Raw genomic sequence first — 15481 nt, 5'->3', positions numbered from 1 at the left:
AAATGTGCAAGATTTTGTAAGCATATTGCATAGTTGCTTAGTCAGTTGTTTTATTTGTGATAATAATGCAATGAAACATGCCAAATTGTGCGGTCATAATTTTTGGCATGCTGTCATACAAAGAAATTATGAACACATGCAAAAACAAGAGGACCAATGAAATATTAATAACTTATTTTGTAGTCCGTGTGCCAGTGTTGCCAATTTAGTGATTTTTGTCACTACACGTCCTCATCCATTTAGTGACTTTTTTTCAAAAGCGTAGCAACAAAATCAGTTTCTTGGACAAACCTTGTACATTCCGAGACTCTATAAATATAAATATAGATCAGTGAACTCACCTTTATGAGGTCATCTAGCAACATGAAGTGACCAGTTTTAGCTACTTTCGATTGAAAGCAGTTGGCAACACTGGTCAGTGTTTTTTTCCCTTTTGTATGTTAGTGGTTTAAGTGAAATGTGGGGTCATTAAAAAAAAAATCTCCACACATCACTTTTGGCCACTGTTGTATTTGGTGGGGTTAGTGCCACAATATGTAAGACCCTGCTTACTGTGTCATCACCAGTGCATTGCTGCATTTTTCCAATTTTACAGCCAAAAAAATTTAATTTCTGCAGTTCAGCATTGACTTGAGTGGAAGAGGTAATAAAATTTCTTTCTTTGTCAGTTACAAAAAAAATATATACTTTTTGATCTTGACAAGTTTGTATCGTTTTATCAACTCCATATCATCATATAACTCCAATATGTCATATCTTCGCTGGAAAGTGTTTGTTTCCTCCTCTGTGCTGCCGTCTTGTTACTCCTAACTAGGTTAGGAGACCTCTTCAGCTCTCTTAAATAATTTAGAAGCTGGGATCTAGTCTTAACACTTAGGAACCTTTATGAATCACTCTTATTCTTAAGTCTAGGAATAAGAGTAAAATTACGTCATTCTTAGAATTTTGACACACTTAGGACTAAAATTTTACTCTGTGCGGCTTTATACATACGGCCCCTGGTGTTTAAAGGTGCCATAGAATGCATTGATACAATATTTTAAATTGTTCTCTGATATCTACATAGAAGGTATGTGGCTTAGGTAAGGGCAAAAAATCTCCAGAAACGGTTTTACATGTCCATTTACAACCCTAAGATTTGTCTCTAGAATTAAATGGTCTGTTTTTACCTTATTTGGAAGGGTCATGAATAATAATGTTGAGGTCTGTTCTGATTGGCTGTTTTCCAGTGCGGTTCAATGTTGAGCTCTGCTCTTATTGGCTGTTTCACAGTGCGGCTCATTTCAGTAGCTCACACTGAAGGAAGGAAACACAGGGAAAATATATATTTCAATACTGTCTCTCGCAGTTATATCATTGGGTAATTATACTGTATGTAAAACACGGGCATCAGGGAGCCGCTAATCATATGCGGGGCATTGAAACTGCTTTCGAATGCACGATCGCTTTTTACTTTCACTTTCGAGATTTGTGATCGCACGTGCTCTTGTGTAAACTACAGCGGCAGTACTTACCACACATTTTACAAGATCAGATGCTTGTCAGTGGTGCTCAGGATCTGTAAATCATTCGCCATCATCCTCAGTCATCTCTCCTTACTCTGTTTATGTGGTAAGTGAAATCTTATGTACTGTAATGTAACAGGCTACCGCTAGCAAGCAGCTAACCATGTCCCTTTAGTGGCTCGCGTTATTTTATTAGAAAGCACATTATTTGGTTTCCGTGCTTTTCTGTATACAGACAACAACCCATCCCTGCACTTCACATCCCCTGCACAGCCTGGAACATAACATTTATTTCCATGATCTGCCATTTTCGCTATTATCCTCGCTTGTTTCTTCACAATACCTGCAGAACTTCTGATGATTCGGCTGTGCAGGTTCGGCTGGAATAGAACATGGGCGGGTATATGCAATTGTTGGGGGCGTAACTATTAGTGATCCCGACTGTCCCCGACGTCACAGTCGATGTTATGTTCTGATTTGCCTATTTTTCAGTGGTCTTTTGCATGCACGAGATTTACATGAGGAGGAAACAATGGTGTTTGATGCTCACGGTATGTCATTTCCATGTACAGAACTGTTATTATTCAACTATGCCAAGGTAAATACAGTTTTCCATTCTATGGCACCTTTAATAATAATAGCATCAATCCTGTGTTCTCCTTTTCATCTCACTGTAATTTGGCATGTTTCCAAACACTGAATAGGTAGAGAATGAGACGTTTTTGGAGCTTTGGAGTTTCAATAGATGGCCTGTTTGGACTAAGGAAAGTTACGGTTTAAATGGCACAATGAACTCTTTTATCTCATAAGTAGTGGTCGACCAATATATCGCCAAGGCCGATATATCGGCCGATATTTGGCATTTTTCAAATATCGGCATTGGCCGATAAGTTTTTCTGTTTGGCCGATGCATTTGAGGCGGGACTTTTATTTTGATGGAGCGCCAGACTTTTATTTTGACGGTGCTGAGAGCGGCAGCACCTGAACACACAGTGCTCACATACATTCTCCCTCTTGTTCGCTATCGTCCTTAACAGTTCTTTCTAATACGGATAGAAGTGTGTCTAACAATCTGATAGAACTGTTAAACAAAGGAATTAAAATGTATACAAAAAGTATTATAACGATTGCTTTTATATTATTAGTAATAGAAAGGTAAACATTATAATACTTTCTCGTTTGCCGTCAGCATTCAGCAAATACGCATTTACATCATTTAAACAAATATTTGAATGTCTAATGAAAATTTTATTTCACAAGCCTTGCAAACTTAGTCGAATCCAGTTGTGAGATCTTGTGAAGTGTGCATGTGACCTGCATGATCGCATGTTCTCTGCGTGACTTTCAGTCTGTGCAAATTGAATTTAAACATTAAATTCGTGATTTCAAATGATGCTGCGCTTTATGCATTTTCCCACTCTCATATTCATGTCATTTCACTGTGTGCTGTATGTAAAATGAGTGTTACCTTGGCTTTATTTGAAAAAATATGATTCCCAATGCACACAGACTTCCCAGAATACTGAGTGCCCTGTTGGTTACAGTGTTTACTTTCTTTTTAATTATATTTTTATTAAATATTGATTTATTTGTAATAAATAATACTTTGTCATCTAAAGTATAAGTATGTTTATTTTACAAATTAATTTTTTTATCCATTTTCAAATTATTTCAAATTTCTTAAATATTAATTAAAATAAATAAAATTATATCGCCCATTGACCACCCTGCTTTCCAAGATATCGGCATCGGCTGTCAAAAAAACATTATCGGTCGACCACTGCTCATAAGATCAAGGAAGGATTTTATTCCTCATGATATGAGCCCCTTAATTGTCGTGGCAACAGAAAGTGGCATTTTAATGCGAAAGAAAATTGGTTTAGAGATGATGTGCAATTTAAATGCCACTTGCAGTATGTCAAGCTTTCATTTTTTCTGCTGTAGGTGCAAACTCTTCAACAGAACTTTATCTCACCGGAGCCCTGCATCCTTCAGGAACGTTCCCGACGCCTTCTGCGCTCTCATCCTACCAGCACCCTAGTGCCTTTCCTACCAGAAATTTCACCACTACATCAGCACCTGCTGTTCAGGACAGCACTTTCAGCTCTTCAAATGGTCTGCTATCCCCTAATGACCCTCTGCTGCAGCTCAAATCCTCCCAGTACACTGTGCCAACTGCACTTGCTTTTGGTGGTATGTCTCTTGGGGCTGGCTTGCCACCCCAGTCCTCCACCTATCGCTCAGCACAAGAGTCAGCCCCACACCTCCTCCAGCCTCAGTTCAGCCTGCTGTCCGCATCCTTGGGCAGTTCCCAGCAAGCCCCTCAGCCTTACGGTGGCCCGGTTTTCACAGGCTCCATTGAACGAGCACTTCAGCGTGAATGTAGTGTGATCAAGCACCACCAGCGGCCTTCTAGCACCCAGCCAGTTCAGGAGCAGTTGGCTAGCGGTGCTCAGCACACCTTACAGGGTTACCTGCACGACGAGAGTGACGTTTCATATCAACAGGACCCTTCCCCGCACACACCCGTACCCTGTAGTACTGCGGGCGACCCTTCGCCCCTAAATGGCACCACACAACAGAAGACAGTTTCTCAGGCAGCGCTGCAGCAAACTCAGGCCTACGTTTCTTCTGCCCCTTCCCCTAGGTTTTCTAGCTCATCTGGAGTAAAGGTTAAAGACAGTCCTTCCAAAATAGTTCAACATCCCAGTGAGAACACAGACACTCAAGCCCAGGCAAGCTCTCCAGGCATGCAGCCGCAGAGCTACTCCTCCCCAGCCCAGAAACAAAGCTCAGTGATTGCTAGCCAGTCACAACCGTACACACCAGGCCTGGTCTCCGTTAGTGCCTCGCACACTTATATCACATGTCAAAGCCTGTCAAGCAACCTCAGCCAAACACAAGCCTTCTCGTCTAGTTTGCATGAGAAGCTTCCTTCCATTTACAAGACTTTCCCATCATTTGCTAGTCAATCTGAAGCTGAGACATCTGTGAGCCAGTCTCTGATTTATTCCTCGAGTCAGCAGCAGGATTTGCCGCCTGCGGGAAACAGGGAAGGGTATGAGACACAGGTGCAAACTCTTTGCATGGGAAGTCCTTCTCAAAGTTATTCTTCCAGCCACTCTCAGGGCCTGCCAACCATTAGTTTCTATACCCAGGGGCTGGCATCTGCAAGCATACCTTCGCAGAACTATGTGTCAAGTCAATCCCTAACCCCCATTCCTTCCTTCTCACCCAGTCGTGCCAGACGTTTATCATCCACTAACCCAGGACAGGACTATATCTTAATGCAGTCTCCTCCTGGTAGCAAGACAGACAGTGCTCTTTTACAGCAGAAGTACTTGTCATCTGTCCAGTCATCAACCTCCTCTCCTGTCGCTCACACCCAAGCCTTACCAAACAACCAGTCCTCAGTTGAGTTAAAACCACATCAACAAGATGAACGAATGTTTCTTTCCTCAAAAGAGGGCTCTGAAGAGCTTCCTCTTGAGGATGTGCAGGCTTTACAGAAAGGCTCTATGGTGTCCTCCTCTCAAACCCTTTCAGCCAATGAAGTCGGAGCGCAGAAAAGCACAAAAAATGATGTATATGTAGTTTCGAAAATGGAAGACAGGCACAACACCCAAAGTGTCATTCGTAGTAACTCCAGAACAGAGGAGCAGATCCTTACACATTTGGAAAACTCAAAGGAGCTCACTACCATTGCCAATACTCCCTCCGACCCCAAGAGTAACCCTTTGTTGATGCACTCCACCCATGCACCCTTGAGTGCCGACCAGCTGAAACAGCATACTCTACTTCTGAAAGGCTCCAGTTCTCAGCAGCAGAACCTTCAGGGTCAGATTATCAGAGTTCAACCGACAGATCCCAGACACCTGTCTGAGGACCAAACACAGTTCATCCGGGTTCCCAGTGCCCAAGTTCTCCTTGATCCCGCTCACATGATTGTTCTGCAACAGCCTGTACTCACCTCAGGCCAGAATCAGCCCAAGCAGACTATGTACATGCAGTCCGTACCGGTCCAGTATCTCCAAATGAACTGCGACACTGTTAATGGGCGTCACAACCAGCAAGTTATCTCTCACCAAGTGCTCAACTCAACAGAGTCCACTAAACAGGACCCAACACAAAAAGACAACTTCAACCAGTCAAATCCTCATGATGCAAAGCAGAACTTTACTCTCAGTTCTGTCTGCTTTCCTGACTCCATGCTGTTGGCAGATGAGAGGAACATCCTGTCAAATGTTGATGACATCCTTGCTGCTACCGCAGCCGCCTGTGGAGTCACACCACAGGACTTTGTCAAATCCACGACATCTGATTCCGACTTGTCATCGGTAGCCAATCCTGTAGACTCCAAGTGCAATTTTCAATCAGCTGAGAACAGGCTTGATAGTTTCCCATCTCAGCATATGATAATCACTAACTCGCAAGCCATGACTATAATTGGTGCTCAAACAACATACTCCAAAGATGAAACGGAGGGACACCAAGTGTTTACGCTCTCAAACTCTAATAACCAACCTGAGATAAGAAACAACTCTGCACAAGAAATATCTGACAAAGTAGCAAACACTGAGAAAAATAATGTGTTACCCAAAGGACATTTTGTAAACTCTAGCCATGGCTCTGTTTTGAATGCTAATGGACTTGTTATTAGTAATACAACCTCCTCTGACTTTCAGTTGTCTGGCCAGGAGCAAAGTCAATCAGAACATCCAAATACTGAAAACGTATCAAATAATATAAGCCAGCTGAAGGGATTGAAAAGCCTTAAAATCGATGATAGTCCTAGTGGACATCCTACAGATGGCCTTCCAAAAAAACGACCCCGATCAAAGGGTTCTTCGAAGCAATCTGTTGAAGATGAAAATGGTCAACCCAAATCTCAGAAGAAAAGCACACAAGTTAAGCGTCAGAATTCACGTGCCACTGAGGCAAGTTCAACTTCCACCTCAGAGGTTTCAAATGAAAGCTACCAGCAGCAGGAGAGAATGCGTCAGAAGTTACGAGAGGTTGAAGAAAAACAGCCAGAGGTTAAAACTGGATTCTTGGGCTCCTTCCTGGACTTTCTTAAATCTGGATCCAGACAAAACCTATCATCTCCACCGATACGGTCACCCAATCGTACTAGAAAGCCTTCGGCCTCCAAGAGGCCTCCTAATCCATTACTTATTCCTTTTAAACCTCCCCCTCCTTCAACCCCATTGATGTCTTCAGACCCTCATAGTGTCATTTCTACAAAACGACTTGATGAAGAGCTCCAGAGGAACCTGGAGACACTGCCGTCATTTTCCTCTGATGAAGATGATTCAGTGGGGAAAAACCAAGATCTTCAAAAGAGCATCACCTCTGCACTGTCATCTTTAGACGAGCCCTCAGACAAAAAGCAGAAGCTAGGTATGGAAAGCTCCCTTTATGTAGACTTTTTTTTTCATAATTCATAATGAACATGTCTAAATCATAATATTATAATATAATATGTAGGAAAGCTTCAAGAACTGTATGTAAAGGTAAAAGCATGTTGCTTAGTATTTGATTTTGTAAATCACTGAAATTTTGGTATTATGATAACCCTAGTTCATCCTCTCGTGTTTCAACATAAACCTTCAGGTGACAATATAAAGCAACTTCAGACCTCCAGCACACAGCCTACTGATGCCAAGCCACAGGACCAACAGGCGGCTGTACTGAAGATGTCTGCGGAGGAGTTACTAAAGGATGTGCCTCCAGACAAGCTAGCTGTTCAACTGAATTCAGTTGCTATCGAGGGCCTGATGGACGAGGAGCTGTCAGATAGTGGAGGGGAGGGCATGTACCGGGAGCGTGACGAGTTCGTCGTTAGGAATGAGGATATTGAACGGCTGGAGGTATGCTGGGACTTTTATGAACCTGTTGAAGTCAACATAAAATCAACCCTTAATTGCATTTTCCAGGTCGTATTGTGCACAATTTATTGTTGATGTCATTTCTAAGAAAGGAAATGCCTCTCTTTGTAACCCTTTCACCTAGGATGCATGGGATATTGATTTTTTTGTTGATATGGAACAACCACTTGCATGATCCAGTCCAATTAAATATGCCATCTAGTTAAAAACAAAATCGGTAACAATAACACTTTAGTTTAGGGACAAATTCTCACTATTAACTAGTTGCTTTTTAGCGTGCATATATGACTAGCACATTGATTGTTTATTAGTACTTCTAAAGTTCTGCATAACCATATTTTAGATTCCTTAATCATACCCTATACCTAAACTTAACAACTACCTTACTAACTATTAATAAGCAGCAAATTAGGCATTTATTGAGGCAAAAGTTGTAGTTAATAGTTAGTGAATAGTGGGAATTGGTCCCCAAACTAAAGCGTGACCAATAATTTATAATATGGAGCTAAAATGGACTGTGAATGGCGTTTCATGTTGAGTTTCAAATTGTTGAAATTACATTATGAGACGTATCATTTGTGGCTGAGCAGTTATTGACGTTTTCACCTCCTGTCAGTTATAAGAGACATAGGGCAGACTATCTATCTGTGTTTAGTCAAACCCTTTGTCTCTTTAAACTAGTGCTGTCAAACGATTAATCGCGATTAATCGTCCAAAATAAACGTTTAATCCAAAAATAAAAGTTTTTCTTTACATAATATATGTGTGCGTACTGTGTACATTTATTACGTATATATAAATACACACACATACAGTATATATTTAGAAAATATTTACATGTATTAATTTATATATAAATATATTTAAAATATACACATAAAATTTTTCTTAAATATAGACATAATAAATATACACAGTACACACACATATATTAGGTAAACAAAAGTGTTTATTTTGGATGCGATTAATCGCGATTAATAATTTGACAGCACTACTTTAAACCTTTGATGTGTTGTGTTTTTGGGTGTAGATCACATTGAAGGCAGGGGTCGAACCACCAGCCATCTGGAAGGTTCAGAAAGCCCTGCTACAGAAGTAACGATTAATCGCGATTAATCGTCCAAAATGAACGTTTAATCCAAAAAGAAAAGTTTTTCTTTACATAATATATGTGTGCGTACTGTGTACATTTATTACGTATATATAAATACACACACATACAGTATATATTTAGAAAATATTTACATGTATTAATTTATATTATATATAAATATATTTAAAATATACACATACAATTTTTCTTAAATATAGGCATAATAAATATACACAGTACACACACATATATTAGGTAAACAAAAGCGTTTATTTTGGATGCGATTAATCACGATTAATAATTTGCCAGCACTACTTTAAACCTTTGATGTGTTGTGTTTTTGGGTGTAGATCACATTGAAGGCAGGGGTCGAACCACCAGCCATCTGGAAGGTTCAGAAAGCCCTGCTACAGAAGTTCGTACCGGAGCTCAGGGACGGGAAACGAGTGTTCTTTGCCACCAACAGTGTAAGTGCCAATACAAAACATTAGTTAATGTGGCATCATAGTGTGTTTCCAATGGATATCTCAAAATGCCATGAACAACAGGCAGTGTCTTATTCTTTTTTACAGTATTTGGGGTACTTTGGTGATGCTAAGTCCATGTACAAGAGAGTACATGTCAAATTTCTTGACACGTTCAACAAGCGGGAGTATGTTCGAGTCTGCAGCAGGAAACCACGATGCAAGCCTATGCATTCAATGAGGTACAGGCCATATGTGTCTTACTCTATTAGTGTCAATTCAGCTAATGAAGAAAATACTTTGGATTTTAATTATGTGGTTAGAAAGTAATGTTGACGAACAGGTTTCAGTCTTTCCTCATTTGTGGGCTGTACGTGTAAGTGCTGCATGTACTTGCAGTAAAATGTCATTACCAAGATGGCTTAAAGTCAAACTGAAATGAAAATCCACCTCGATCTGTTTTCTAAATGTGCATTACAGATCTTACTTTAAATAGTTCATTCATGCACTTTCATTTTTAACATTTTTTGTCCTTGTAATGCGTAATAAAAATTGAATTACCAGATCTGTTAAAACGTCAGACTTCTCTCTGGTGATATATACAGGTTTTTTTCCAATCAGTCACTTAAACTCCTCCCCTGTAAGAACATATTCAGTGCGTTTACATGCACCCTCTTAATGCGATTACAATGAGATTTTGACAATATTGCGATTAAACCTAGTAATCAACAACTGATACATAGAACCAAGTCCCCACCCTACTGTTTCAATATTTCGATAATCTGTTACACTCTGATATATGTCAATATGAGAGAAAAGATTGGTCGATACTTCCGTTTCTTTGGGAATTTAGAGATTTGGTGTCACCTGTCCTGTACGTATGCCTCCTATCAGTTATAAATGTATAACTGAACCACATACAGATGAGTTTTTGCCATTCTTTACTAAAACGTCAAGCCAAGCCACAGGCCTCTATTGTGCAATCCCACCCAGCCAAATATTTTTCCATGAAACATCAATCTCCTGCCAGTGTGTTTGAAATCTTCAACATCAAACTGATCCCACACATTACTCTGTTCCAGCCAGCTAGCACGAAATTCACAGTAATTCACTTTCCATCAGAACCGCTCCCTTGTTGACTACGCTATTGATAATCTACATATTATACTCCATAAATAACATTCATTTATTTATTTGTTGTTCCCAGAGGCTCTCAGGCCAAAGCTCTTCTGGCCCAACGATTCACTGCGGCGTCTGTGTCAGACTCTCCCACGCAGAAAACAACACAGCAGAGAGCTCTATCGAAACCCAGACCCAAGCAGCCGAAAGCCAAGGCTGAACCGCCGCCTAAAAAGAGAAAGAAATGGAAAGAAGAGTTCACGACATCTCCCTCCGACTCCTCACCGGAGGCTGTGAGCGAGGATGACGGTGAGACATGTGACAGCAGGGGAAGTATGACCTTGTTGTGTTCAAATGTGCATCTGTGAACATCAGCGATGGGGAAAAGTGATCCAGTTAGTTCATTGAAGGATTGACTGATCTGAAGCACTCAAAACTTCACAGACTAAGGACATCTGCTGGATAAAGCTGCGTAAATGCAACAAGAACACAGCAAAAATATGTTTAATGACATGTTCTGCAAAGTGTAATCTAAAATGTCAATAAATATCATTAAATATAAATTATGTCTAGTTAATGTTATAGCACTAGTTTTGTGTACCAACAAGTTTTACAGACAGAATTTTATGAAATGCATAGAAAATTCTACTATTTTAAAATTCATACATTTAATTCTAGCATCAAATGAAAACCACTAATATTTGTAGATTTTTTTTATTTTTTTTAATTAGAAAATGCTACTTTGTACAACTTCAAATTAGAATTATTTTGAATATTTCAGGTTGTAGTGGCTAATATTTTCTTATTCCATATTAAGAAAAGAAAAGTTAAGAAAGTCTGACTGGTTCAGAGTTATCGTTAGCTAAAACTATTAAAACATTTTTATTAATTAAAATAAAAGTTTAGAAGTTTTATACACACACACACATGTATATATATATATATATATATTGAAAAATGTAATGAAATATTACTAATTGGAAATGAAATATAAATAAATTAAACCTAAATAATAATTTACAAAAATGAATAAAGATATAAACAAAATTTCTAAATAATTAACTTAAAATTCAAATGAAAATTGAAAGTAGAAAAACCTCATTAATAAAATTGACAATAGTATATAAATGATACTAAATAACACTTGTCTGGTTGCTGCTGCACCATCATTTCTCATGAGAGTTCAGTAAGGATCAGACTGTGTGTTGCTATTGTTCTACACTCATCCTTTGTCTAATCCCATATATCCTTATCTTAGAGTTTACACCTCCGGTTCCATTCGCCTCGCGTTTCCTGAACACCAGAACGATGAAGGAGACCTTTAAGAGCTTCGTTGAGCTGCTGATCAGCATAGCCCTGGACGCGGACGTCATGAACGCACTAGAGCGAGAGAATGGTGAGAAGTCGTCTGATTTGTAACAGGACTGTTAATAAGTGGCACATGGTGAAGCTGACTTTTGTGGCTGATCTGCTCCTGCATTCAGACGAGCTGCTGCTGCCTCACATGAAGAGGGTGGATGGAATGATCACAGACAACAGGCGGAGGCTGCTGCCCAAACTGCGCATGGGTCAGATCTTCAAAGTGAGTCACGAGTCACCATTTTCCATTTCGCCATCAGTATATCACAGTCCTGCTTCTGTTGACAATAATAATCACATTTAACACTCTGACTAATAGCTCAGTCAGCTATTTTTTTTATTTTTTTTGGTTCCTCATTTGTATTGTTGGGGTTGAATTAAAAAAAAACATTTACTTAACCTCAGTCCATTCAAGATGTACATGAGTTTGTTTCTTCATTGGAACAGATTTTGAGAAATGTATCATTGCATCACTTGTTCACCAATGGATGCTCTGCAGTGAATGGGTGCCATCAGAATGAGAGTCCAAACAGCTGATCAAAACATCACAATAATCCATAAGTAATCCATAAGTAATGGACTCCAGTCCATCAGTTAACATCTTGTGAAGCAAAAAACTGTGTTTGTAAGAAACAAATCCATCAAGACATTTTAACTTAAAACCGTTGCTTTAGCCTAAAATATGAGTCCTCAATCCATAATACTACGTTCTCCAGTTTGTACATTTTCTCCAGAAGCAACAGTTCAAAGTTAAAATGCCTTAATGATGGATTTGTCTCTTACAAACATGCAGCTTTTCTCTTCACAAGACGTTAATTGATGGACTGGAGTGGTGTGGATTATTGTGATGTTTTGATCAGCTGTTTGGACTCTCATTCTGACGGCACCCATTCACTGCAGAGCATCCATTGCTGACTAAATGATGTAATGCTAAATGTCTCCAAATCTGATGAAGAAACAAACTCATCTGCATCTTGGATGGCCTGAGAGAGAGTACATTTTCAGCAGATTGTCATCTTTAGGTAAACTATTGCTTTAAAACCAACTAGCTGACTAGTAATTAAGACCACCAAGCTGTTGGTTTTGAAAATATGTACTTTTAAACATCCTTACAAGAAAGGCTAAAACGTCAAATGCACACTCAATTCTGTTAGTTAGTTAGTTGACTTGATCATTTTCTCTGACACAACCAGCGAACGAAAGCCCTGCTCTTCACATGCACACACATTTTGTTAAAAATACATTTGATGCACAAATATATAGAGATATTTTTGTAGGCTTACATGTTTGAGAGAAATTTGTACTGTACATTCAAACTTGATTAAGACTAATGAAAACAGGACTGATGAAGATCTGTGCATGTGAACATAGTCACTTGATTTCAGGATGGTTTTAATGCATGCTGTTTTGTCCGTCAGAATGCATTAGACAGCTTTCCTGAGCTGTCCGTGGAGACCGAGCTGAAAACAGACTGCGAGACTCCCGTTTTTAAAGTGAGGTTAAGTGGGAGGGCTTACAACAGGAAAACTATGAAGCCCTCGAAATCGTCTTGCAAACTTCCCCTGGTGAGTACTGCAGGTCTTGCAGTACAAGTGTTGCTAATACCAAATATCCTGATATCAGCTAATTAAATCTTTTGACCACTAGGAGGTATACCATACTGGCTTTTAGGTCACTGTAGATATACAGTTGAAGTCTTTATTTTTCTTTTTTTTCCCAACTCTATCAGGAATACAAAGTGGATCAGCAGAAAACAAAGTGGTTTTCCCTGTATCACTCTCTACAACACTATAAGTACCACACATACCTGATGTGTATGGAGGAGGTGAGGCATTAATGTGTTAGTTTGTGTGAGTTTTCGGATGGATAACCAATCTACTAGTCCTTGCTGACAAGCTCTAGGAATCTTTGAAAGCATCTTGTTTCAGTATCAGCTCTGACGCGTCTGGTTTTATCCTCAGAGGTAAAATACTCCACCTCACGCTGTTTGCTTAATCAAAATAAGACCTAAGCGTTTGCCTAGCGCTTAGACATGAGATATTTACTTGAAGCACCCCCTGAGATCTCAAGTTAATATTTCAATAAATTCACATTTGCATATTCACGGTTCTCTAATGTTTAACGGTCCAATGATAAACAGATTAAATATTTATTTTATTTATTATTTCTTAATTATTTCATATTATATTGCAATTAGCTTGTCATGTATACATTACATCTCATATGGCTTCTGCTGAAAACAACAAAAGACCTCTTTCAGGGTCTCTAATAATTAGTTTTATTATTAGTTTGAACTGTAATTATAAACAATTAAGACAAATGCAGTACTCTTTTTCATTACACATTTTAAAAAGAATACAGTTATAACGTTCAACCCTTGAGCTTTTATCATTTTTAAATTCTCAAACTTTTAGTTTTGCAGAATGTTGGTGAAATTCTTCTGTCCACAGAAATGTTGGAAATTATTTAAATGTGTAAATAAAGTGAACCAAGCCCAACACTGTGTTCCCAAATTGCATGTTAAACTACGGACTATATATATATATATATATATACAGTGGGTACGGAAAGTATTCAGACCCCCTTAAATTTTTCACTCTTTGTTATATTGCAGCCATTTGCTAAAATCATTTAAGTTAATTTTTTTCCTCATTAATGTACACACAGCACCCCATATTGAATAATCGCACTAAAGTATCATTTTGATTAATTGTGCTGCCCAATTTATTTATTTGTCATTTTACATTTGATTTAATAAATGATTAGCCTTTCATCAACTCGTTGAGCTATGGTGCTCATATGGGAGATTCGGGTTTGAATCTGGTTGCTACTACCGAATAACAAACGCAGAACACCCTAGACAGTGACATGTCTCTCTGTAGAAAATGTAGTTTGTGTTTACAGTACTGTTGTTTAGTCAGTGTGTTTCTCTCTCATCAGATTCGGTTGTTGAAGTCGCGAGGTAAAGATCTGGGGCAGGAGGAGACGGTTCAGACTTGCATGGGCAACAGGACATGGGTAGAGGGCCTGTTCGATCGCTTCGGGGAGCTTCTGACACAGGTGCAGCAGGCCTGCCTTTGAACAGAAGCCTAGATTCTGCTGATAGACAAGCATATATGGGAATGAGCATTCATAAACCTGATGAACCTGCACTGTTGAGGACAGACATCAGTACGAAGAGACTGTGAGGTTTTTAACAAATGGAAATAAATAGACCAAACGGCTGCCTTTTTCTGTCATCCACAGAGACAATGGACTGTGGTTTTACATGTAAACCCGCTTTAGCTGTAGTTAAGTGTTGTCTGTACCGAATCAAGGTCCGCATCCTTTCCTCTTATCAACAAGGACCAGAATTGATCTGTTATGCGATACACGTGTCTTGCTGAGAACACGAAACCTTTGGTTTAAAAGAATAATATCAGTCTGTGATTATGGTTTGGAGGGCTAGGTGATTCTAAAAATAAAATTATACATAGATATATATGTAAAACATCCATTTCTACATCTGAACGCCAAATTTATATATGATAAATGTACATTTTGTATAGAGAGCTTGGACTCTCATGTCGTAATATAGAACACTTAGCCCATGTGCTTTTGAAACTATGTTTGTTAAAACAGAGTTGGTGCAATTCTAATACCGCTTTTGTGATATTTTGTTGTAATAAAAAGCATTTACTTAAAATATTTTTTCGGAGGTAAAAATCTCTTTATACTCTCGTCTTTTTTTCCTCAAAACAGTTGTTGTTTTATCTCACAGATAGATGTATTTTTCACAGAAGGAAATATTGTGGTCATGTGGGAAGTCGTGGCCTAATGGTTAGCGAGTCGGACTCGTAACCCAAAGGTTGCAGGTTCGAGTCTCGTACCGGCAGGGATTGTAGGTGGGGGGAGTGAATGTACAGCACTCTCTCCCACCTTCAATACCACAACTGAGGTGAGACCCTTGAGCAAGGCACCAAACCCCAACTGCTCCCCGGGCGCCGCAGCATAAATGGCTACCCACTGCTCCGGGTGTGTGTGTTCACTGCTGTGTGTGTGCACTTTGGATGG

At 39.2% G+C, this 15481-nt stretch overlaps 1 protein-coding gene across 1 annotated transcript in view; it reads left to right on the top strand.

Annotated features, from left to right (window-relative positions):
• LOC107575561 (glutamine and serine-rich protein 1-like) overlaps positions 1-15223 on the top strand; it is a 21087-nt gene extending 5864 nt beyond the window's left edge. Inside the window, exons 4-13 of the mRNA XM_016261920.1 lie at positions 3450-6905; positions 7119-7375; positions 8837-8953; positions 9059-9192; positions 10158-10378; positions 11328-11465; positions 11554-11651; positions 12847-12993; positions 13158-13253; positions 14369-15223. Coding sequence (XP_016117406.1) covers positions 3450-6905; positions 7119-7375; positions 8837-8953; positions 9059-9192; positions 10158-10378; positions 11328-11465; positions 11554-11651; positions 12847-12993; positions 13158-13253; positions 14369-14509 — 4805 coding nt within the window. The 3' untranslated portion in view covers positions 14510-15223. The remainder of the gene's footprint in view (positions 1-3449; positions 6906-7118; positions 7376-8836; positions 8954-9058; positions 9193-10157; positions 10379-11327; positions 11466-11553; positions 11652-12846; positions 12994-13157; positions 13254-14368) is intronic.
• The last annotated feature ends 258 nt before the right edge of the window (positions 15224-15481 follow it).

This window comes from Sinocyclocheilus grahami, unplaced genomic scaffold (genome assembly GCF_001515645.1).
Source record: "Sinocyclocheilus grahami isolate Dianchi unplaced genomic scaffold, SAMN03320097.WGS_v1.1 scaffold31.1, whole genome shotgun sequence".
In the NCBI taxonomy this organism is placed as follows: domain Eukaryota; kingdom Metazoa; phylum Chordata; class Actinopteri; order Cypriniformes; family Cyprinidae; genus Sinocyclocheilus; species Sinocyclocheilus grahami.
This window is presented reverse-complemented; position numbering and strand designations above follow the sequence as displayed.